General features: G+C 45.3%; 1 protein-coding gene across 5 annotated transcripts; it reads left to right on the forward strand.

Moving 5' to 3' along the window:
• The first annotated feature begins 799 nt into the window (after nt 1–799).
• Nucleotides 800–24389, forward strand: tsga10 (testis specific, 10). 5 transcript variants are annotated; one of them, XM_069179256.1, is made up of 21 exons: nt 800–981; nt 1880–1997; nt 2661–2801; nt 6067–6132; nt 6606–6756; nt 7751–7977; nt 8772–8927; nt 9849–10022; nt 11494–11571; nt 12561–12712; nt 13252–13367; nt 14443–14597; nt 15913–15968; nt 16447–16615; nt 18639–18749; nt 19045–19230; nt 20402–20569; nt 21100–21302; nt 22309–22413; nt 23588–23734; nt 24167–24389. In XM_069179256.1, exons 6-21 carry the CDS (start codon nt 7900–7902, stop codon nt 24189–24191), a joined length of 2079 nt encoding a protein of 692 aa, XP_069035357.1. In that variant the 5' UTR covers nt 800–981; nt 1880–1997; nt 2661–2801; nt 6067–6132; nt 6606–6756; nt 7751–7899; the 3' UTR covers nt 24192–24389. The 5 variants fall into 5 exon arrangements, with proteins under 5 accessions (XP_069035357.1, XP_069035359.1, XP_069035356.1 ...); XM_069179258.1 differs by lacking the exon at nt 1880–1997 and having other exon boundaries at nt 6584–6756; XM_069179255.1 differs by lacking the exon at nt 1880–1997.
• The last annotated feature ends 465 nt before the right edge of the window (nt 24390–24854 follow it).

Consider the following 24854-nt stretch of genomic DNA (forward strand, 5'->3'; position numbering starts at 1 on the left):
TGCTTGACAGACTGTTGAAATCGAGCTTCTTGGATTTACACGAACCCGAGGAACAGAAAATGCATCTATCGATTTCAGGGGCTTACACGTTTTTTAAAGTTGGCTGAATACACACCCGTAACGCGTGAAAAACCTCAGTGGCATTCCTATATTGAATTTCAAGTTTGATCACCATCTTATTGATAAGAACGTTTTGTTTCACAAAATCCTCGTTGAAGACGCTGAAGTGACAAGTCGGGACTTGCAGAGGCGAGCACTGTAAACAAGGCAGACCTAAATATATATTGGCATGCATGAGGAAGTCTGCATTCAGTTTTTGTGCAGGCTGTGTATCTTTATTCGGAAAATCGTGTTACAAGTGAAAATGAATTCCAGCGATAAAGCAGACGGAGAGAAAGAGGTAGGCTGTGTTCTCCTGCACATTTCAATCGTTATTGAATTCATTAAAGCAACTTTTACACGACGCCAACGTCGACAAGTGTGCTCTTAGGACAATAAAAGCGAAACAAATGTGAGTTTTTATTTTTATTTCCACCTTTATAGAGATAAATACAAAATGTGCTGTTGAACTTGCTTGGTCGAAGTTGTGAAGAAGCCTGTCCTTTTTTTCACAAAACATTTTTGGTCAAACGGGACTACTAAAAGAAAATTCTACTGCTTTTATTTTTCAATGAGCACGGCTCCCACGTGTTGCCAGTCAATGTTAAAATCCCGTTGTCTGGTACGCTACGTTGCCAAGACAACTGGCACAAACAGAACGAAAAGGTCCCCGCTGATTGGCTGGGAGGAGGCCCAGGAGGCCATGACGCGACGAGCCGTGCAGACGCCGTGCTGTGATTTGTCTGTGCGCTTCAATCCCCGGAGTAAAGCGGTTTACTACTGATCGGAAATTACTCTGCAGCACAGCCACGATCTGCAGGATCCTTTCTGCTACTATACCATCTCCTTTGAATAGAAAGATCTGTTAAAAACGGCGGTGAAGTAAGTCGTGCAGCACTTATCCTCTCTTGGTTGGACCTGTAAGGGAAATAGTATTTTAGTTTTAAGTTACCATGTTATATAAAAAAATCGCAACATAACATATTCCCCTTTTATAAAAAACAGGCTCATCAATATCATTACTGCATCTGTTGTGCATTGTTTTGCAATGTGTGTGTGTTTGTGGGGGTTTTTTTTTGGGGGGGGATTATTAGTTACGTGAAGCCCAGAGAAGCTTTTTTAAAGTTTTGGTAAAAACTGCAGACAGCCTAATTTCTGCAAAATGTGCATATATAGTCTGTATGTAATTGTATAAATATTAGGGCCACGTGGAAACAAAAATAGCAATGTTTTTAAAAAGTTCATAAAAACTTTCTTTAAAAAGTGCATTATTAGCTTGTTTTTTGTAAACGTCACTAGTAGGCCTATTGACATACATTGGAAATATATGTTGGGGGTCCAGACCGTTGTAAAACGTTTGTCCACATAATTACATCTCAGTAAGGGGAGTGACTGAAGATACAGTTGTCACGGCAACGAGTAATGCAACTTTGCACGAGCCGGTCCGCTTCCGTTTCTCGGACCTTCGCTGCAGCAGTGCTGTTAGCGCTGGTATTTTGTGACCCTGTCCAACGTTGTGGTTTTCACGTTATGTGAAAAGCATTGACTGCAGAAGAAAAATCCTGGAGATCCTGTGAGCTCTGTGCTTTTTGGACAAAAAAAATCGCCTGTGCTTGTGCTGTTACAAACTGCTGCTGACACATGGGAGAAGGCATCGTGCTTCACCTACGCTTTGATTGGCTTTCCTACTTACTACACCTCAATTAACCTCTGTAAGCCCTCTTGTCTGTTGCACGACTCATTTCATTCCCCTTTCATTGTAATATACGTGCTCTTTCAGAAGTCATTGGGTAGACTTAGAACAGCGTTGACGGCCAACAGCCGTGAAAAACTCCCGGAATTTGAAACTGCGAACAGCAGGAAAGAGAGACTCGTCGGCGACCCGAGTTCGCAGCCAGGTTTACTACTTTTTGTAGCACAGCCGAGGGAAATTGTATGACCTGGGTCTCCAGCCAGAGCAGGAGTAAACCATCCCCGATAAGTCATTTGAGCACGTTGTTGTTCACTAGATATAACTGTAAGAACAGATGAACTAACTGGGGGAAAAGCATTTAAAGAATGTTTCCAATAGCACTTTCTAGCCGATGATATCTTTGCAGTTTTGTTTTCACTGTCTCATTTTGGAGATTTGTTTTACTTAGGTGTCTTAGCCTTTCAAAGGTGTGTGAGGAAAGATCCCAGAATATAGTTCAGGTGTGTAGCTGCGTCAGCATGCGTAGGCTGCAAAGGAACAAGTAATAGGTTTATTCCATGCTGAAAAAAAGAAGAAAGAGAACACAATGTTTCGGCCGTGGAGCCTTCTTTTTTTCAGCATGGAATAAACCTATTACTTGTTCCTAAGATCCCAGAATGTCTGGTCCCAGGTCCAGCAGAGAATGGGATGGAATCCCACTCGGAGATTCCGGATTCCCACAGCCCAGTTTAGATGGGCAGCGGGAACAACGACTCTAGTTTTCAGTTTGGGGGACACATCCTGCTTGTCCCTTGGCGGAGAGGCACTGGGTCACCTTCAGTGTGAGCCGGTGGCGGTGATGGCCTGTGTTTGTGGTACTTTCTGACAGGTTGAAGGCCTGAAAGCCAGAGTCCCTGCTGTGGACCTGCAGGGAGAGGAGCAGGATGTGAGTGACCAGCAGGACCCTCTGGCCCCGAGGAACGACAGGACTGCACTGGGCACTGCTGATCAGCACACGAAAGAGACCACGGTATACGCAACTGCACTTCTTCCCTGTTATATTTTCCACTGAAAGCAAGCTGCCCTTCTTGTTTGTGACTGGAAGTGTTGGTGGTTGGACCCAGTGGAAAGCCCTTAGCCATTGCGCGTCCTGGACCTGCAACATGGTACTTGACATAAAACAGCTTCATTGAATGATGCAATTTCCAATTCATCCCTTTCACTGGTGTTGCTGTGGGATGTCATCCTGGATCTGCCCGGTCCTGCACTTTGTGGGTGGCGAAGGATTCCTGCATCCGTGTCGTGTTAATACTCGACACCCACACAGATCAAGCAGCACGTCTCTTTTGACCAGCTGCCTCTGGAAAAACACCTTCAGTTAAGTTTCCCCTCATTTTTCACCTCATGTGTTACCTGCTCAGAGAAGATGAAGGCTTTAATCTGAACACCCTAAACTAAGGTAAAAGTCATACCTTGCAGAAGAGTAGAGAGAGTTGAGTAGTGTATTGCCATACTGTATGTACACGTACATTGGAATTCTTAATCGCGCTGACCTCTCGGTACATACACAGTACAACAGGCAACAGCACACAATGAAGACAACAGGAACAATCAATATGTTGTGGAAAAAGAAAAAAATATGTAGTAGTGAGACTGGAGAGAAAAAAAGGGTAGACTATGTAAAAAGTGTAGAGTGCAGATGTGTATGGAGTTTGAGGCCATGCAATTAGATGTTGTGTAGGATGTGCACTGCAGTGGGATAGAAGCTGTTCTTGAGTCTAGTGGTCCGTGCTTTAACTGTGCAGGGGGTGCAGGGGAGAGAACAGTTTGTGTCCGGGACGGTTGAGATACTCAATGATGGATTGGGATTTACTGCGACAGCGGATGGTGTGGATCTCACCGATCGATGGTCAATCGCATCCTATTATCCGCTGTGCAGTTGCCACAACCCTTTGTGGTGCACCTCTGTCATGCGTGGTAGAACTGCTGTACCACACAGTGAGGACACTTTCTGTGGTGCTGCAGTAAAAGATCATGAGGGTCTGCTTCCCCAGACCGCGTTTCTTTAAGCACCGCAGAAAGTGCAAGCAGTGTTGTGCCTTTTTCAGAATTGCTACAGTGTTGTGTGTCCAAGCCGGGTCGGTGGAGATCTGCAGGCAGAGGAACCTGACGTTGTATATGGTTAAGGAGTTTTTTCTTCTGCAGTGCCAGCAGGGTGATATGATCAGGAGGTCTCTGGTCTGAGCTGTGAGCTCTGTGCTCTTGGGGTGGGCCAGGTGACGGTGTCACTGTAGCTTCCAGTGACTGACAGGAGGTGGGGGAGTGCCCTATCACACAGCAGTGAGACCTGCTAGGCAGGCATGCTGACAATCAGCAGGGGTGTAGTGGTACAGTGGCATCAGAGATGATGCCTCTCCTGCTGTGTGTGCAGCAGTAGAAGTGATGTGCAAACATCTTTTGATGAGCTAACATGACAAGATAGCGTGACATAGACAGAGGAAGAGCTGTACGGATTTCTAAATTGTTAGAGATTGGGGTTTAAAACACTAAGAAAGTTAATAAAGAACAGGGTCTGGAATCAAGTGAAGGAATTTAAGTGAATTCTAACAGGTTGGATAAGTGCATTTGTTTAGTTTTTTTAAATCGGGAGAAGATAAAACTTAAAATTAGAACATTTGGAACTGAATGGTAATGACATTCAGCTATATCACACTGCAGCTCACAACTGGCAGCCCACTGAAGCTCAGCAGGTGTGAGCCTGGTCAGTACCTGCATGGGAGACCTCCTGGGAAAAACAAAGGTTGCTGCTTGAAGAGGTGTTAGTGGGGCCAGTAGGGGGCGCTCACCCTGTGGACTGTGTGGGTGCTAATGCCCCAGTATAGTGATGGGGACACTATACTGTAAAAAAAAAAGGTGCTGTTCTTTTGGTGAGATGTTATGCCATGGTCCTGATTCTCCATATTCTTAATAAAGCGACAGTCGGTGTGGAATTGAGTGAGGGATCCACTGTGCAGTTTCACAGAGGTTAAGCATGCTTGCTTTTAGAAAATCATTGTTTGCTGGCCTGTTGTCTACCGTTAAGTTTTTTTTTAAGAAAAGCATTTAGTGAATGAAAAATATGAAAAAAGAAAAATGAAACTGTCTTGCACTGTCCAGATAACTTTCTCCTGACCGTTAGCGATCATGACCTCCAAGTAATCCCCATCTCTGAATTGGCTTCATCACTCTGTTCTCCTCCCCACTGATAGCTGATGTGTGGTGAGTGTAATGGTGCACTATGGCTGCTGTCACATCAAACCTTGGGGTTATATTCGATTCTGGCTTAACATTCGACCCACATATACAGCATACTGTCAAAACATCTTTTTCTCACCTTAGAAATATCGCAAGACTACGCCCTATGCTATCATTAACTGTGGCTGAAAAGCTGATCAACATATTTGTATTCTCTCTAATTCAGTACTGCAATTTTCTACTCCCTGGGGTATCTAAATCTACTCTGAACAAGTTGCAGTATGTCCAAAATTCAGCAGCCAGAATCCTGACCAGGTCTAGTGCAAGTGTTCACATTACTCCTATCCTGGAGTCCTTGCACTGGCTTCCGGTCAAATTCCGCGTAGACTTTAAAGTCCTCATGCTCACCTATAAGGCTTTACATGGCTTGGCACCTCAATACCTGTCTGAACTTTTATCGCCCTACTCCCCACCTCGCAACCTCCGCTCTTCAAATTCTGCCCTCCTTACTGTCCCCCAAGCCCGTCTACATTGTATGGGTGACAGGGCCTTCTCCTGCTATGCCCCCAAGCTCTGGAACTCTTTGACCAAGGATATCAGAGAGTCACCTTCTCTAAACTCCTTCAAATCCAGACTCAAAACCTTCTTCTTCAGAAAAGCCTTTACTTAACTGGTTCCATTCTTCACCCCTCTGCTCTTCTTAATACCACCATCCACGGTCTCCTCTATTGTTATTGTTGTAATTATAATTGTGCCCTATCTTGTGAAATCTTCTTATTTATTGTTGTAGTCTTCTTATTTATTGTTATTGTCATCCTGTAAAGCGCTTTGAGAAGCCACCTTTAAAGGTGCTATATAAAATAAAGTTTTATTATTATTATTATTATTATTATTATCATCCAGGTGGATGCTGCACATTGGTGGTTGAAGAGAGTCCCCATTACCTTTAAAGTGGAGTCTCTAGAATAGCGCTATAAATGTGTGAGGGATAATCATTATTAATATAAGATTAATGAAGGTACTGAGTGTGTGATGGATGATCTTAATTGTTTGTATTATAGAGTGTTGTTGACATCCAGCAAAGAGAAATCGCCAAGCTGCAAGAAACTGTCAAAAGCCTTAAAGCAGTAAGTTCATTAAACCCTAAAGCATGTACTTAATGGCTTTTAGAGTTTGCCAGCATTTTGTTAAGTTTGTTAAGGTTATCTTGTAGTAGCAACAAAGAGCCTATGTCCTGTAGTTATTTTCCTGTAGGGAAAAAGCTTTTACTACTACTAACACACACTAAGACAATAATTAAGGGCTTTGAGGTGTACAAAACAATATGTATTTTGTAAATGATAATTTACAGACCTTTAACCCCCAGGTATTAAATCTTCATTGTCACAACAAAGGGCCAGCTACAGTAAATGAGTAGATGCTCTGTACCTCTGAATAGCATCGCCTGGACTCAAAGTTAATGCTTAACGATCATGAAATGGTCTTAGAAATTAAAACATCAGGACGGCTGACCCTTTGGTGACATTTTTTCCCCCCACCTCAGTGTTTCTCACAACGAAAATGCATTTAGTGTAGCAGACCTGCGCTTCCTGTTTGTCAGGAAACAGAATCTTCGAAGGCCAGCTGCGATCGGCTTCAGGCCTCCTTGAACGCCAGTGAGCAGGAGAACGGGCTCCTGCACAGCTTACTCGATCGGCAGCAAGCAGAAAAGGCCAAGCTGAGCAAGCAGGTGGAGACGCTCTGCCTCTCAGGTGAGCATGGCTGGGAAAGAGCCTGGTGTGAGCTGCTCTTGTGGAAAGAGTACCCGGACAGGGGCTGGTTTAACATAACATACTCCGGACTTGCATTCTGCAGTTTTAGTTGTGCCTTTGCTTTGAAATCCTGCTAATTGAATTCTCGACCCATTGTCCCCTGCAGAGCTTGGGGGAAAAAGTTGAACTGCTTGGCAAGCAGTGTGATGCTCTTGCACACTGATGAGGGTGTACTTCACCCTGTGTCAGCATGCTGAGTTTCACTGCCAAGAAAATGCAGAGCTTAGCCTATTGATGGGCTTTAAGTTCAAGTTCAAGTTTATTTGTCATTGCAGTTATATACAAGTTTACAGTGGAATCAAATATCGTTCCTCCTGGTCCATGGTGCAATTACAGACAAGACACTGGCATAGACAATGTAGACAGGACTAATAATACTAATATTAATAAATAAGATCATGCAAACTAAGACAGTGTACACCAGAACAGAGGCAGTGTACACAGGATAAATACACGTTGCAATTTAACTGTTACAGAATAGCACAAAAATACATCACACAATATATACTAAACACTGGGGGAGTTTAAACGCTGTTTCTGGAATTGGAGTGGGTGCAAGTAGGTACCAGGGTGTTAAGAAGCCTAACAACCTGAACTGTTAGGCTGTTTTAAACAGTGCTTGCATATGTGTGTCAAGCAAGGTGGCTCAGAAATAGAAATGTTCCACGTTCCAATTCTCTCCCTATCTTACACAAATAAACATCAGACAGTTTAAGACGTTTTAACAAGGTCTTCTATAATATGAGTGCTGGGCCCTCTTCAGGCTGTGTTTCATTCATGAGGCAACAGGGGCTCTTCTGGAGTAGCGATTGAATTCCTAGACGAACACCTCCACCTAGTGGGACTTTGTGCAAACTGCATGTCTGAATTGAAGTGTCATTCCATTTGAGTTTTCTTGATATGATCACTAAGTCTTTTATCTCCTTATCCACAGAAAAAGAGGGGGTTTTGGGCGCAGAATCCGGGAGGAAACCTCCCAGGAAGACCGGCAGCCCCTCGCGCCTGGGCTCCTTCGTGAAGAGTCCGGAAGAGGACCGCGACTATTTCACGCAGGAAGCGGAGGCCGTGAGGAGGAGGAAGAGGATGCTGAAGAACAGGACCCAGAGCCCGACGAGGAGTACCTCTCGGGGGCGCAGTCCCGCCAGGCTCCCGCCAGTAAAGGTAACAGGACGGAGCAGGGCCTGTTCATAACGTTCCTCTCGTCTCGGGCGTCGTGATTTTGGCAGAAGCAGCCCTTGTCGCCAAACACTTCGTGGACGAAGTGAATTCTGAGAGCAGTGTGAGGAGATTTTTTCCCGTTTGTTTCATAACTTTGTCAGGAACTTATCAGTTACTGTTGTTTTTATAAAGTCAGCTTTTCTTATACTTTAACAGACTTTCGGGCAGTTTGGTGACCAGTACAGGGCTGTCTAGTTAACATCTTCCAGTAATGTAACAAGTAATAGGTTTATTCCATGCTTTATTCCACACCTTTATTCCACATAGGTTTATTCCACACCTGAAGAAGTTCCACGGCCGAAACGCTGTGTTTTCTTTCTTCTCTTTTCAGCATGGAATAAACCTATTACTTTTTCCTTTGCAACCTACGCATGCTGACGCAGCTACCCACCTGAACGTCTTCCAGTAATTATTCCACACATATGAAGCATTAACACCATAACATTGAATATGTGCTGATAGTTTCCCACTTCAGACTTGGGCTCTTCCAAACTGGCACTGAAAAAGAAGAAAATGATGTTGTGGCTTTTAACAATTATTTTATTTCCTGGATCTCTTTAAGTCCCTAGATTGACATAAACTGCTTTTGCTTTTGTTTGTTTTTTATGAGCAGCCTGGAGGGGCTGTTTGAGATGGCTGTCATAGCTCTACTGTGTGTAGACCGGGGAACAGCGCTTAGCAGTACAAAATTACACTGAGCGGTTTCAGTATGTGCTGTGTGTGGCCGCCCCCTACAGGGCGGCAGCTATGACTCGGAGCTGATGCGGATCCTGCGGGAGAGAGACGAACTGCAGGCCATGCTGGACAAGTATGAGCGCCACCTGTCCGAAATCCAGGCCAACATCAAGGTCCTGACAGCCGACAGGGACAAGACCAACATGTTGTACCAACAGGTCAGGGGCTGGAGCGCTTTGCCACTTGCTTTAGACCCCACTAGTATTGATTGAAAAATCAGGAGCGAAACAATCTCTCTCTAACCATATCTGGGGTAGAAGATGGGCTTAAAAAGTTTCACAGTTCCACTTGTCCATGTTTAAAAATTTACTGTATAAATCTGTATAGATCATATCTCCAAACCTAAACTTTCACATAGTGTTTACATAGCCGAAGTCTCACTGCTTATTGCACATGAATACATAAGCAAGCCAATTTATGAACAATTAAGAATGTGAGTTTCATCCTGTTAAGCAGCTGAGTTACATGACCACGTATAGGCAACAGGAGAAAGCAGAATGGGCACTCAGGTGGTGTCAAGTCAAGAGGGGTGAAATCAAAACCTGCAAATGAATAGAGAGGATTAGAAGGAAAAGAGTCTGTCTTTGAGAGAAAGGGGAAGGTATGATCCTAGTTTCGGGATAATTTTGGTTTCAGATGTCTTTCGGCAATAAGAGTTCCAAAGTCCCTCTGTGAGGAGGCAGACGGAGAGATCAGTATGATCATGACTGTTAGAGGTGAAATGGAAAACCATGGGTTTGGAGAGATCTTTGATCCTCACAGCCCTGACATGTTCCCTAAAACGGGCTCCTTCCTGTCTCACCAATGTAAAAAGCTGGGCATTGTGATGCAGTAAATAAGGCTGCTGGAGATACTTGATGCCACCTGGGTGATTTGGAATTGTATAGAGGGCTATTTGATATGAATATAATAGCTATTTAATATTCATTCTCGTAATCCATTGCAAGTCCCACCCTAACTAGCGGTTCATTCAAAGATGCATAAAAAAAGACGCCAGCTGGCATCTCTAAATTTCGGTAGTTCTAGAGCCGGAACAGTTTCCCCAGAGTTTTTCCTCAGTCCCCGACTGTGCGCATCAGGCTCAGGAGGAGATTGCCCGGCTGCGGAGAGAGGTGATCAAGTCCCCCCGCGCACCCAGGAGCAGCCTGACGGCACAGAGCATCCTGCGGCGGGTTGAGGCCGAGCGAGACGAGACGGTGGCCGACCTGCGCCGCATGACTAACGAGAGGGACAGCCTGAGGGAGAGGCTCAAGGTACCACTTCCAGGCCTTGGCTCAGTACACAAGCAAAGGAAGAGTGAAGGGGGCAACGGTGCTGGAGAATATATATTCTCTGTATTTACTCAGCTGATGCTTTTAGCTAAAGCCAGTTATGTGTGCACACATTAACACCATTAACACAGCAGGGTGCAGTACTTAGCTTAGGGGTACAACAGCAGCATCTCTGCTGTGATTTGAACCCACAGCTTTCCAGTTACAAGTGCAGAGCCCTGACCACCAATGTGGGGTTTGCAGTGAAGCCGGCGTCACACTACATGACTCGACACGACTTCTAGTCGGAGAGCAGGTCAAATTTAACGACTGCAGTCGCTGAATCTCGCTGCCTTTTCTCTCCTAGAGGGTGTCAAATTACACGATTCCCTCACAACAATTCATCTCCGTTCCAAATCTCGTATTGTGCCGCAAAAGTACCGCGAGGCCCGCCTCGTTTTGGCAGCCACTTAAGGTGGCGCACAAGAGGAGCACGGCATGAAAGTAAAGAAACGACATGGAGAACAAGCACGTAAACATCTTGAAAATGTAACGCAGGCATTGCTTTTCACAAATAAACATCTTCAAAAATACAATTGTTCTTTATAAATATAGAACAAATTTACAAAAATAAAACACTCTTAAAAATATATAACACCTTTAAAACAAATGTCGTAATCAAATTAGTATTGCGCTATAACATGTAATATAATGGGCACATTATCTCACAAGTACACATCTGGCTCACTGCCCACCCCTACGACTTGCGACTCGCTACAAGAAAATCAAACCAGTTTGATTTTATCAAAGTGAGTTGCAGAGAGTCGTAGGGGCTCTTAAGAGCGCTAGGACCAAGTCGCTGGGGGTATCACACAGATGGTAACGGGCGCGCTGTGATTTTCTTACGATTCTGTCAATGAAGGCTTCGACTGAAAATCCCAGGAAAAGTCGTGTAGTGTGACGCCGGCATGAGAGAGAACTCAGATGAGAGATGCGCGCAAGGAGCACAAACAATGCAGGTCACAGCATTGTGGAAAACGAGGATCGTAGCAAATTAAATTCCATGCTGGGACAATTCATGGAACACAGAGACAAAATCAACATTACCAGAACCTAGGGATAGATGTGGTTGCTACTTACTGAAACTGGAGCTAAAATTTGTAGATTGTGTTGGGAAAATAATTTTCTTAGATTTTACAGAAGAATAACAAAACATATTGACATCTTCTGTGCTCCTATTAATGAAATACTGTAGTACAGGGTGAAAGAGAGGCACACGCAGATGTATATCTAAAATAGTCATTATAATTGCAGTTCTCTGTTTAGCTTACATGGTAAACCACAGACATGAGGGTGATGGAAAGTGTCACACAAACACAAACTTGAATCCTGGATGGTTGTGGTGACAATCAGACAATGGTGGGGTTCGGGAGTCTCGCTCCTCATGTTCCCAGTTTTCCCGCTGTTTGTGCAGATATCCCAGGAGTCAGCCATTAACGAGAGGGCTCACCTGGAGCAGAGGGTGGAGGACCTGCAGTCAGCCTTCCTCATAGTAAGCATGCCCAGACCCTTCACCTCTGAAACCGTCACAGTGCAGGGGCCGCTGGAAAGCGGGCTGACAAGCCCAGCGAAAGTCAAGGAACTAGCAGTGGAGGATGTGCTGCAGGCATTGTTCACGTTACGTGTGAATTAACATCCTGATGGAAGAGTTATGTCAGGCTAGAGTGGCCATGAAAATAAAGCACTTATGCATCTTGCACACAAGAGCCATGCATTGCAAATCTCCATTCCCTGCCTCGTGGTTTTCTCATGCGATTTCTAATGTTTCTAATGTTGCTTGTGCATGGTGTCGCATTATCGAGCACTCTTTTATATAATTGAATAGTCATTTGCATATCTTCAGAACTCTTTTTCACAAAGCATCACCACTGATAAACGCTAGTGTAGCTCTGAGCATCACTCCAGTTGTCACTCCAAAATCGACAGTTCTGGGGTCTTTTAGCTATGAAACCCCTTGAAACACAGTTCTCCCAGGCAATATGTGCATATGTGTAAATCATGTCAAACTGAGTTCTGGCATGCAAATTTTGTAAAACAGACAAGCCCTTCAGTGGCATGTAAATTCCAGGGAGGAAGAGGAAACAGTTAATTTTACACGTGCAAAGAAAGTGCTCAGGTTGATGTTACTCATAGCATTACAGATTTTCATTTCTGGCCCTGAAGAATTTTTCAGATTCCCTAAGAAAGATCAGCACAACTGTGCTGACATAAAGACCGAAAAGTAAAACATCAATACAGAAGCGTTAAAAGCTAGAGTGAAAACTTTCACACACTGTTATTTATTATTATATCTTCTTTATTATATCTTCTTCGTGTTCCTTCCCCCACGGAGCTCCTCCATATCCAGTCTCTTCCTCTTTCCAGACCCCAGCCCTTCCAGCCCTGAGATTATCTGAACACTTGGCAAAGCAGACCTGTATGTGTTGTGTGTGTGCCAAGAGCCACAGTACTGGTGCTTACCCACCTCTGTCCCTGTCGCAGCTGGAGAAGGAGCGCGGGGAGCAGAAGACGAGGCAGGCCCTGATGAAGGACACCATGCTGTCTCTGGAAGAGGAGGTCAGGGCCCTGAGCCGCAGGTTAGATACCACAGAGGAGGACCTGACCAGGACCAAGACAGAGTGCAGCATGCTGAGGTATGGTGGTACACATGCGTGCACACACCCATAAACGTGCACACACTTGTGCATAAGCACATGCACACCCACACACATGCACACACGCACACACTTTCAACCTTCTGAGTGTGCCTTATGAGTTACCTTATAGGCAGCTGGTAGTCTATAAAGATAATAAAATTGCTATAAAATGCTAAAGATTAACAAATATAAAATCTCTTTGTCAGGAAATTATGTCTGGAGTGGCCAGCTGTGGTACAAGAAGGCATTTTCATTCCAGATTTAATGAAAAACAGCTTGAGATAGCACAGTCAGCTTTTTATCTTCTTAAAGATGTGCTGCTGAGTATCCCAGTTGCCCTGGATAAGAACCTTTATTCCGCTATATAATGTTATATTAGTATAATATTATTACTACTGTAATTATTGATAATAATATTAGGTCAGTTTGCTGGCAGTGGTACCTGGTGGTCTATGTGTTGTGATACTATGCGGCTCGAAGGCCTAGGCCGAGCCCCACGGTCCCCCAGGTGACGCGGCCCTGTGTTTGACTGACAGGGTGTCGAGCAGCCAGGCGGAGAGCTCCCTGAGCGACTGCCAGCGCAAGCTCAGCACGAAGGTCGCCGAGCTGCAGGCCACCCAGGACAAGCACAAGCAGCTGGACCAGAGGAATGGTGAGTGCTCTTCTCTCCCTCTTTGGGCTCCTGAGCACATTCTTTCTCATGCACGTTTAAGATGCCATCGCCCTTCCACTAGTGCCCTTACAGAGGACTCACTAGGTTCCAAGAGCACTAGACCTTCAGTAGAAGACCTTAACGAAGCCTATGTAAGCTTGGTATCCCCAGGAAATTGCAATGGAATCAATGGAAAAACTTTATTAGGCCTAGAAACTCGGCAGCCTAACTGTTTAGGGTAATAAATCCTAATCCTTAATCCTAAAATCTGGCGGTGCGGTGGCTCTGTGGTTACGGATCTGCGCCTGTGGCTGGAAGTTTCCCGGTGTGTATCCCATGGTCGGCAGGGGAATCCTACTCCATGAGCCCCTGAGCAAGGTCCTTAACCCCAGCAGCTCCAGGGGTGCAGTACAATGGCTGACCCTGTGCTCTGACCCCAAGCTTCTCTCCCTGTCTGTGTGTCTCATGGAGAGCAAGCTTGGATAATCGAAAAGACAAATTCCTAATACAAGAAATTGTACATGGCCAATAAAGTGGTCTTACCTTAATACAGTTATTTGTTTAATTAAGTCACAGTCTGCAGTCATGGACAAATGTGTTCACCCGCTCATGTCTTTTCAGTGGAAAGAGCCTTAATTGACACTTCTGTGTGAATCACTTAGACAATGATGATGTATGGGGGTGTGCATGCTCTACATATGAAAGTGTTCCTCAGTTCATTTTTGGTGCCTGTTTTGTGTTGCTAAGGTGGGCAAACCCAGCAACAACACGATGCGGTCAAGTTAAGTATGAGTGCAACTGGTCTGCAGCTCTGCTTTCATCAGCTGTGCTAACTGCCTGCAGAGTTAGGTTCAGATCCCTCCTGGCTAGCCTGGCCTCCCTTTAGGTCTAGTGATTTAGCTGGAAATTCTTCATATCTTCTCCTACCTTTTTGTGCTAAGTCTGGTGATTTGCACAATTATGGATAAACTGAATCAGCTCTTCCTTGTGAGGACTTTTTCTTGATTAAAGATGTGCTATAATGTCCAGTAGTATTGCTGAGGGCTGTTTTTGTGTGTTTGTATGCCGGGTAAAGACAATTTGCTCAGGGAGATCACCTCTCTGAGGGAAGAGGTCAGCACTCTCCAGGTGACCACAGCTGAGCTGGACAAGGAAAAAGATGTCCTGGAGAGCGAGCTGGATGACAAGATTGAACTCATCTCTTCTCTGAGGGGCCAACTGGAGGAGAAGGTTTTAACCAGACTACACTGCTCACACTCAGCTCAGGACTGGAGGAGAGAGTATTCACTAGACCACAGTGCTCACACTCAGCTCAGGACTGGAGAAGAGAGTATTCACTAGACCACACTGCTCACACTCAGCTCAGGACTGGAGGAGAGAGTATTCACTAGACCACACTGCTAACACTCAGCTCAGGACTGGAGGAGAAAGTATTCACTAGACCACACTGCTCACACTCAGCTCAGGACTGGAGGAGAAAGTATTCACTAGACCACACTGCTCACACTCAGCTCAGGACTGGAGGAGAAGGTATTCACTAGACCACAGTGCCCACACTCAGCTCAGGACTGGAGAAGAGAGTATTCACTAGACCACACTGCTAACACTCAGCTCAGGACTGGAGGAGAAAGTATTCACTAGACCACACTGCTCACACTCAGCTCAGGACTGGAGGAGAGAGTATTCACTAGACCACAGTGCTCACACTCAGCTCAGGACTGGAGGAGAGAGTATTCACTAGACCACAGTGCCCACACTCAGCTCAGGACTGGAGGAGAGAGTATTCACTAGACCACACTGCTAACACTCAGCTCAGGACTGGAGGAGAGAGTATTCACTAGACCACAGTGCTCACACTCAGCTCAGGACTGGAGGAGAGAGTATTCACTAGACCACAGTGCTCACACTCAGCTTAAGTCTGAAGTAGAAGGTACTCACTAGACCACACTGCTCACACTCAGCTCAGGACTGGAGGAGAAAGTATTCACTAGACCACACTGCTCACACTCAGCTCAGGACTGGAGGAGAGAGTATTCACTAGACCACACTGCTCACACTCAGCTCAGGACTGGAGGAGAGAGTATTCACTAGACCACAGTGCTCACACTCAGCTCAGGACTGGAGGAGAGAGTATTCACTAGACCACACTGCTCACACTCAGCCCAGGTCTGAAGGAAAAGGTATTCACTAGACCACACTGCTCACACTCAGCCCAGGTCTGAAGGAAAAGGTATTCACTAGACCACACTGCTCACACTCAGCTCAGGTCTGAAGTAGAAGGTATTCACTTAGACCACACTGCTCACACTCAGCTCAGGTCTGAAGGAGAAGTATTCACTAGAGATGTAAGGTATTTCTAAAAGAAGGGAAGCCTCTGTTCAGGTTTGTAACTGACAGTCAAACTGCAGGAAGTGGATTAGGAAAAAAAGGAGCTGTAGTTAAATGTTATAGTATCATATAGATTAAATTATTATAGTTTTCGTATTCCCTCTTCTCAGAATAGTCTGGCTTTGTGTAAAAATACATTGTATTTTTTATTTTTTAGAATAAAAGCCTCCAGAATTTGAAGCTAACCATTGAAGAAGTAGAAGCCACTGCAAGGTAAGGCGTCAGTTTTTATTCTAACATCCTCCATCACAGGGGCTATGGTTTTCACCCTTGAGAAAAATATTTTGAAAACTCCCTATGAAAGTGCTTACACTTACACTGGGTAGATTTCAGTAAGTTTTACGTTAAAGATTTTCCAAATGTATATTTGAATTTCAAGTCCAAATTAGTTTTGTGTTGTGACTAATTGGCAGTAACTAATTATATGGCGATTTCACTAATGTTGTTTACCTGATTGTCCACTTCTGGCCGTTTAAAACCCGCAGGAGTGTGGAACAAGCTTCACAGCCATATTGTCAAAGCCAACCCTCAGATCAAAGCTACTTAAACAACCATTTCAGGGTTGATGGAGAAAGGGGGGAAAATGAAGTGGGAGTTAAGAGGATTAAGGATGGCGATGCCCTGGGGCTGGATCAGGGGGCTGGAGGCGTGTGTGACCCAGGGCTGTGTATGTGGGTGTGTTGGCTCCCAGCTCTACGAAGGAGGAGCTGAGCAGCCGGGAGCGAGAGGTCAGCAGCGTGCGCCGACAGCTGGACTCCGTCAGAGAGGAGCTGGGGGCGGCAGGGAAGGCCCGGGAGACTTTGGCCAGGGAGTGTGTCCAGCTCCGAGAGGACCTTTCCAAGGCCAAGCTGGAAAACCAGGTGAGGCAGAGAGATGGCGAAAAACCTGCAAGGAAGGTAGAGCAAGAACGATTGTCTCCCTTAGAGCAGTGGTTCTCAAACTTTTTGGACCAAGTACCACGCCTAATCCAACCAAAGCATCCAAGTACCACCTACAAGTCATCATCTCATAGGAACCCCAGCAATTCTCAATGACCAACATGAGCGCGCGTGCACACACACTCACACATACATATAATAAATATTATTATAATAATACACTTTATTTGATATAGAGCCTTTAAAGGTGGCTTCTCAAAGTGTTTTATAGAAAAAGAAACAGTAACAACAACTAATAAAAAAGCACCATTTCAGTGAGAGGGGTGAGCCTGTTTAGTTGAGCAAAGCAGATGTGAATTCATTTTTCGAGCCTTGATACAATTCACAACAGTGTCCAACAGATTTTAAATCGTCAGGCATTTTCTTGATGGCAAAGGTCTCACGGTAGATGTTGCAATGCGTCCATTAATTTCTGGAGCAACCTCTCTAATTCGTGCAATTACACCGTTATGTCGACTTGTCATTGCTCTAGCACCGTCTGTACAAACTCCGACACATTTTATCCAGTCGATGCCATTGTCTTCGATAAATTCATTCAGAAGCTGAAATATGTGATCTCTTGTAGTTCCTGTTGGTAGCGGTTTACAGAACAGAAAGTCTTCATGGGACATGCCCTCAAACTCGTATCTAATGTAAACGAGCAAATTGGTCAAATCGACTACAGACTCATCTAATTGCAGTGAAAAACATCTGCTCATCTTAACGCGCTCTATCAGTGTACATTTGATATAATCCTTCATTTCAATAATTCTATGAATGACTGGGTCTTTCAGGGGGAGGGGGGCAGCAGGTCGAGCTGTTCAGCAGCTTTTTCTCTACACATAATACGTGTCAGCTCTTTTGCCAATGGTAAGTAAGGTTCTTCAAAAATAGTGAAGAACCTTACTTACCTGCTAAGGCTTACCTGGCTTACCTGCTTTAGCAATCCGCAAGCTTCCATTTTTCCGCATTTCCGTTTTTATTTAAAGTTTTAATTTCATGCGCATGGGAACAAAACACGCTCGGTGTATTTTTCTCAAATTAACTTAGAACAGTTCTTAAATATTTTTCTGTTATCACGCTTTCCTGTGCTCACAAGATCACCAGCGTTCGTAGCACGCATTTCTATGCATTCCTGTGTTTACAACGTTGGCATTTTTTCCAAAATCACACACATTCTCCTTCCTCCCTATTTGCTGGAGATACAGTAGCTTTTTTTAAATACAATTGGTCACTTGCATCCGTAGCACGCATTCCTATAGAGTGGTGTAGAATTACAGAGTATCTCTTGTGTCCACTGAAGTATTAGCGCGCACTGTATCGTAGTACGTAGGCTGCGTATTCGACATGTATAAAAATACAAAATATGAAAACGCGTCCCGATTTTTTCAGCGCACACAACACAGTTCCAGGGTCATTTGGCGTACCACCTGGCGGGTCTCTACGTACCACTGCCGGTACGCATACCACAGTTTGAGAACCACTGCCTTAGAGGATTCAAGACCAGCTGTGAGAAGGCAGTGACTCCAGACAAAATGGAGATTCATGTCTGGGCCACGATTCCCAGAATGCTATGAAAAAAGTGGGAAGTGCTAACAAGTCAGGTGACTGATGTCGTCAGGACATTCTCCCAATAGCATTCTGGGGAACATAGCCCAGACATGAATCTTCATTTTGTCTGGAGTCCCTGCCCTATCACACCACCCAAGGTGCTGACAACAAACAAGCTGCTTCTCATTACAGCACTGCTGAGCTATTGTGCCGTGCATCATTACAGTAGTTTTCTTTCACATAATCTGGGTTGTACATCCCCAGCGGAATGAAGGTCCAGTCCAATCAGATTTTCTGCTGTGACAGAGGGGAATGCCATGATTACATTGTTCTTGTGGGCTGTAAGAACTCTGCAGTCAACACTCCGCTGTAGTCTCAGGCCAAGAGCTCACACAGCTCCTGCTGCTCCTTGCAGGCACTGCAGCTGAGATTGGATGATTATGGACAGGAAATGGAAGACCTCAGGTTGAAGATGCAAGACTACAGCTCCGATGCTACAAGAACACAGACCCTGCTGGAGTCCCAGGTATACAGTGCTGATAGGTTTAATTCAATTCAACTTTATTTCTCGTTGTACTTACATGGGTGCATTGTATAGCGAAAAGTGTCTCATTAGTCTCACAGGTGCAGCAGACAAGACAATAGACAAAAATGCAATAACAATAACAGTGTAAACAACAGTATGGTGCCGGTGCAAAACTGTCAAAAATGTACAAATACGCAAACAGTGAAAGTATCCAAACAGGAAAAAACAGTGCAAAAAAACTGGAAAAACCTGGGCTGAGCAGGGCGAGACCGTGTGCGTCTGTGTGCGCCGGCAGGAGAAGGAGATCCGCGAGCAGCAGGAGAGCTGCCACCGCGCGACGGCTCAGGCCAAGAGCTGGGAGGACAAGGCCAGGCAAGCAGAGGCCGAGGCCAGCTCCCTCCGCCTGGAGCTGCTGAGCGGGGATTCGGAGAGGCGCCGGCTGAAAGACAAGGCTGAGGCCCTGGAGGGGTCCCTGGAGGAGGTGAGGGGTCTCTGGACACCCGGCCTGTGCTGGGTCGAGAGGCAGCAGAAGGCCAAGACTTGTCCAGCTCCGATTCTCCTAAGGAATTCAGGGTCTTCACAGGATGTTCAGAAATGTTCTTAGATATCCCCATGTCATTTTGTTTGCTCATTTTTAGCATGTGAGGATATTATAGTACTAGATAATAACATTTTCCAGATCAAAGAAAATTACAATTTCAATAAATCATTTGAAAGGAAATTACAGGGTAATGCACTGAGAATTCAAGACGTATACGTAGGCAACCTTTTCTGGACAGGATTCTATGTGGGGAAACCTGCCTTCTTCTCACAGGTTTTGAACTCTTTAAATGTTTGGGAGTGATCAGAAATGAAAGGTGAATTTTTCTTTTTAGCACAAAATGAGGTTCTTTGGGCATACATTTTCAGTGTTTTATAGACCTGTGTTGTAGCTGTGATATAAATTTATTATTTTTTTAAATTAGAGGTCAAAACAAAGTTTCTATTAGGCCCTAACTTGATTAGAAACCAATTGGAATTTGAACATCAAAAAGGATATACAGTAAAGTGGCAGAGCATTTTTAATATAGCCATGTAGAGCTCAGGCGATTGTCTTCCATGACAGCCTCTGCAGATCCATGTGGGTCTCTGGAATATTGACCCAAATAGTCCGTGAAAGCCATGGACAATAGTGTCCTGTCCATCCCGGCTCTGGGATAAAAAATAGTATCCTTCCACTTTGCAGAGTATTCACGAGTAGGCCAGTGAACTTCTTAGAATCACCCCTTTGTCAACACCTACTGTATATAAGAAGTTTAACTGTTACGGGCACACCGGGACATTGTGAATTAACATTCCACGCCTTAACCCATCCCAGTCCACATCTCTGTGCTCAGTATTGTACAGCTCAACTGCTACTAGCAATCCACCTAGAAGCTAAATCTCTTAGTGGCTACCTTAGATACCGACTCCGCCTAGGAATCCCTTGCCTTCTCCATTTTCCTAAGGAGACCGACCTTCATAGGGCTCTCCCTTTAGTCTCATAATGGGAACAATCCATTTCATCCTGAATGCGACCTGTGTTCTGCGCATGTTGTACGTACAGAAGAAGTAGGAGCCTGTCTCGTGAGGTGGTGACCGAACGTGTGTGTGTGTGTGTGTGGGTCCTGCAGGCTCTATCAGCGGAGCGGGCCAGCAGGAGCCAGCTCTCCCAGCTGAACAGGAGCCTCCAGCGCCTGGAGGAGGAGCTGAGGCAGGCCCAGGCAGAGCGGGCCACAGCCGAGACAGAGCTGGAGTCCACCAGGGACCTCTGCGTCAAACTGGATGCCAGCAAAGAGGCTGTGAGTGGACAAACTGGTGTGAGAAGCTGTAAATGTGATTTTACTGGTAGTTCTCTTCAGGATACCTGAGATATGTCATAAGTGATCCCAGGTAAAATGGATTGTAAACTCGAACCTGCACCAGCATAATTACCAGAAAAATGAGAGTTTCCTAAAATGCTGTGAGCAGTTCTAAGTCTATTATAGCAATTGAATTATGCAGTCCGTCATTTTTTAAAAGCACCTCAGAAGTCCTGTTCAGCAAGCCATGTTGGTTCCTTTTCAAAACGCGTTCAACAAAAATGTTCTTGTTTTGCAGCTGGTAATATGGTCTGCGTTATTTTCTACACGATGGAAACCTTCCTTTATTTATGTATGTTATTTATGTCAACACAAAAGTCTGTAGCGCAGTGGCGCGAGTGCGGTCGGTGTTGGGGTGTGTGAAACTGTCCTGCAGGGTGGAATTCCCCTCGTGGACGCCGCGCTCCGTGGGGCGGTCCTCACTGTGCCCCCCCCCCGACGCGGCGCCCCGCTGCCTCCTCTGTGCCCAGGTGCTTCGTGACCTGGAGTCCTACCACGCGGACGGCGAGCTCCTCAGGCAGCAGCTGGCCAGCGAGAGGCTGTCCATGAAGAACCTGGAGTCGCTGCTGGTGGCGAACCGGGAGAAGGAATTCCAGATCCAGCTGCACACGCAGGAGAAGCAGACGGAGATCCAGCTGCTCAGGGACAAGCTCTCTCTGGCAGACAGCAAGGCGTAAGCAGCGCGGCCGAGGCCCCCGGGCCCGTCTGTGATCGATGTGGCTAGAAGTGAAGGGATCGGGATCTTAGTAACAACATTGTTCTGTTTTACATGCTAGGAAGAAGGGTTTAGTGTGGTTGCAGCTGTTTAGGAAAATGTCAGATGTATATGAAGTGTAGACAATCTTTTCCAGACACGACTATGTGTCTTAAACTCTTTAAATGTTTGGGAGTGATCAGAAATGAAAGATGGATTGTTCATTTTACCACAAAATGAGATTCTCTGGGCACACATTTTCAGTGTTGTATAGAGCTGTGCTGTAGCCATGCTATACATTTTAATTTGTAAAAATTACAGGTCAAAACAAAGTTCCTGTTAGGCTCTATCTTGATTGGGAACCAGTTGGATTTCGAAAGTCCAAGGTTATAGAGCGACCAAGCCTTTATAATGTAGGTGTGGGCTTAGTGTGATGGCAGATGTTTAGGAAAATGTCATCAGTATACATGGTGTAGGGCAGGCAATCTTTTCTGGACATGACTCTGTGTGGGGGAAACTTGCCTTCTTTCCAGAGGTCTGGCAGATGTTTGAAGCAGCGAGGGAGCAGTGGCTGAAGGTATTGATTTTAAAGTAGGGATGCTTTAGGCAGGGGAGTAAAACTGCAGTGGGATCAAAGGGATCCTCCTATGGACTTATGGTACCTGTTGCTGAAAGAATAATGGCTCAGAGAGGTTCGTCAGTTCTGATCTCTGTATTATAGGAACAAGAGTTTCCTTTGGAAAATACATGGACAGCCACTTGAGAGGGAGAGAACCGAATATGATTTTTCTGTTCCTTTAGATTTTTTTATTGATCAGAAACATCTTTCTTTGATTTTTTTCTAAAGATGTGCAGCTTTCATCTATTCGTTTCTGTGCCTCTCATTTCTTCTCTCTGAGTGAACCTCCCACAAAACCTCTTTTGAAGCCTGCTTCTCTCTTTTCTCTTTCTTCACTTTGCTGGGTGTTGTCATCTGCGCAAACAGAGTGACTCAGAGCCGGGAGGTCGCACAGGCCAGGAGCAGAGCCTCACAGCTGGAGGCCGAACTGGAAAAGACGAAACGTCAGCTCTCCACCGAGCGCTTTGAAAGGCAAGCATGCGTCCTGTTCTCATGCCTTCCTGCATGCTGCCCCTGCTTGCAAGTGCCTGCCTTCTTCAGGACCGCCTTAGTGGGTGTGACATTCCCCAACAGACTGTGTCTTGCACTGTGTCAGTGCTCTCACTGTGCAGCAGCTGACTGCCAGCAGTTTTACAGCTCCCCTGCTGTCTTTGAAATGCAGTGTGAGAAATTTGACTAACATGGCACAGTGACAGTCTGTCACAAGCACAGCAGCTACTCAGTCTCTTGTCGCCTGATATTGCACAGCATGTTGAGATTTCAGCATTTTCAGGCTTGTTTTCATGCGTGCGAACAGCTACATCCATCCGAAGGGACTGAATAGCTCTATGAGATTCTTGAATCAGTTAGATCAAAATTAATAACCAACATAGCCAAACCAACTAGACAGATGGGAAATCTGAGAAAATGCAAAAATAATGTGATCAAACCTATTCTGTAGAGCATAATTTTAAGAGGCAGATATTGGGATAAGGATAATGACTCTTAATATTTGTTTATGAGAGCTTAATATTTGTTTAGATCTGCATTTCTACAATTCATTGCAAAGTAGTAGAGAAACCTTTTTACGCCTGGACAAATGTGATCAGTTTTTCAAGCAAATCAAAAAGCTAACCGGGAGGGAGAGGTATACACAGGGAATGGATGCTACTATAGCTTCAAGAAGTTTTAAGTGGTTGGAATTCCAGTTTCCCTCAAGTGTTAAGGATTTATCTTGTTTTAGGATGATGTGCAAAACAAAAAAGAAAATTACACTTACCATGTGCTATTACAGTATGTCTTCAGGGGTTGTAGGCAAGCGGTCAAGTAATGAGCACAATTTTTTTTTATTATTATGTGTGGGTGTCGTCTTTGTTTTATTAGTCTGCGGGTGGCATCTCCAGAAGTTTCTGTCCATGTGTTTTGAATTTGTTTGGGACTGTTATTCAGTCCACGAGAAGACATGCCCCTATCCAGGTTTTGCACAGCTTGTGTTTTGATAAACCCAAAGGTAAAAGATGTGGGAGGGTTTAATTGGCTCTCAGCTTGGTTCAGCACCTTGTTGTCCTATGTCGCCGTCAGCGTGGCGGCGTGGCCGGGTGCCAGGGGTGCACCTGTGTCCGCGCAGCCGAAGCTGAGTGGGTGTGTCCTCCTGTCGCCCCACCAGGGAGCGCGCCGTGCAGGAGCTGCGTCGCCAGGGCCTGTCCTCCTCCTCCCCCACCCGGCGCTCGCTCAGCCCCCGGGCCTCCTGGTCCCCCGAGCGCTCCTACCTCTCTCCCCTGGACCGCTCCTCGCTGGACAGGTCGCCGGACAGGTGAGGCCAGACTGGCCCTAGAGTCTCTGCCACTCTTCCAGCAGCATTGGAGTGGCATGCCTGCTTCAACCAGCCATTTATACAGCCTTCATCTTTTTGTACCCTTACTGTGTCCACTTATTCCAGCAGTGGTGCCAAATCCCTGGACTAGTTTCGTACGCGGCAGTGTTCCTGTGTGCCAGAGCAGTGTCTGCTTTGTTCCAGATAGATTTCCTCATTACTGAAAGTCACTGGATTGGCCTTTTCCATCGCTCTTTTAAAGTTAGATATTTAAATCATTACTGTCTAGCCTGGGCTGTAGAACAGCATAAAAACACAATTAACCACAATGAGAAATGGTATTTATCCAGATATTTGAAATCTCATTTGGTCAAGATGCAAGAATTAGGCTTTGCTTTGTCTGACCTGAAGATGTATGTGTCTTTTCTTTAGGAGTGTGACATTCAGGGATTTCTGAGAGTAAACCACTCCTACCTCACCCTCCACGGACAGCTGGAAACACTCCTCAGTTATCCTCAGTGGAAGCAACCACTGAATTACTGTGAAGAACCTTTTAGTTCACCATGTCTTTTTCTAGCCCTTTACAAACAGAAATTGACTTGAATCAGAAGCCTAGGATTAGCACATTCACTGCAAATAAATTAGTTAAACATTGTTTAGAGATTTTGAACATTTTTGTTTTACTTCTAGGTATTTTAGTGAAAAGCATTCTTACTTTGAATAAGATTGTAATCATTGTAATCCAATGTTCATCGTGTCTGCCTTTCTAGCACAACAGAGGGGCAGAATCAACCACATGTTCCTTTGTGAGAATGTTGTTCTGAATTCTATACTGTACCTCTCAACAGTTCCTCTTTCTCGGCACTTGGGATGTGTGTGGCAGGTATTTTACCAGTAAAGAACTCCAGTTAGGAATCGCTAAGCTTGCAGTGACAAGCCCTGTGCCATCTGGGGAAGATAAGAACCAGTGTGTGCACTGCTCTGACACTCCCATCCATGTGCCAGGCCCATACAGCATTCGCCATGCTGCGATCTTCACAGCGCTGCTAGCATTCTCTTGCATCTTGCCCACAGCACCACACATACCCAGCACCCAGGTCTCCTGGGTCACAGTTTCCTG

Source organism: Lepisosteus oculatus, chromosome 15, assembly GCF_040954835.1.
Source record: "Lepisosteus oculatus isolate fLepOcu1 chromosome 15, fLepOcu1.hap2, whole genome shotgun sequence".
NCBI classification, from domain to species: Eukaryota; Metazoa; Chordata; class Actinopteri; order Semionotiformes; family Lepisosteidae; genus Lepisosteus; species Lepisosteus oculatus.

Bases quoted from the DNA above. Each gene is read 5' to 3' on its own strand.
- tsga10 (XM_069179256.1), top strand. From the start codon at position 7,900: ATGCTGAAGAACAGGACCCAGAGCCCGACGAGGAGTACCTCTCGGGGG. The intron at 10,023-11,493 runs GTACCACTTCCA...CTGTTTGTGCAG, and splicing joins GCCTGAGGGAGAGGCTCAAG to ATATCCCAGGAGTCAGCCAT. The intron at 11,572-12,560 runs GTAAGCATGCCC...TCCCTGTCGCAG, and splicing joins TGCAGTCAGCCTTCCTCATA to CTGGAGAAGGAGCGCGGGGA.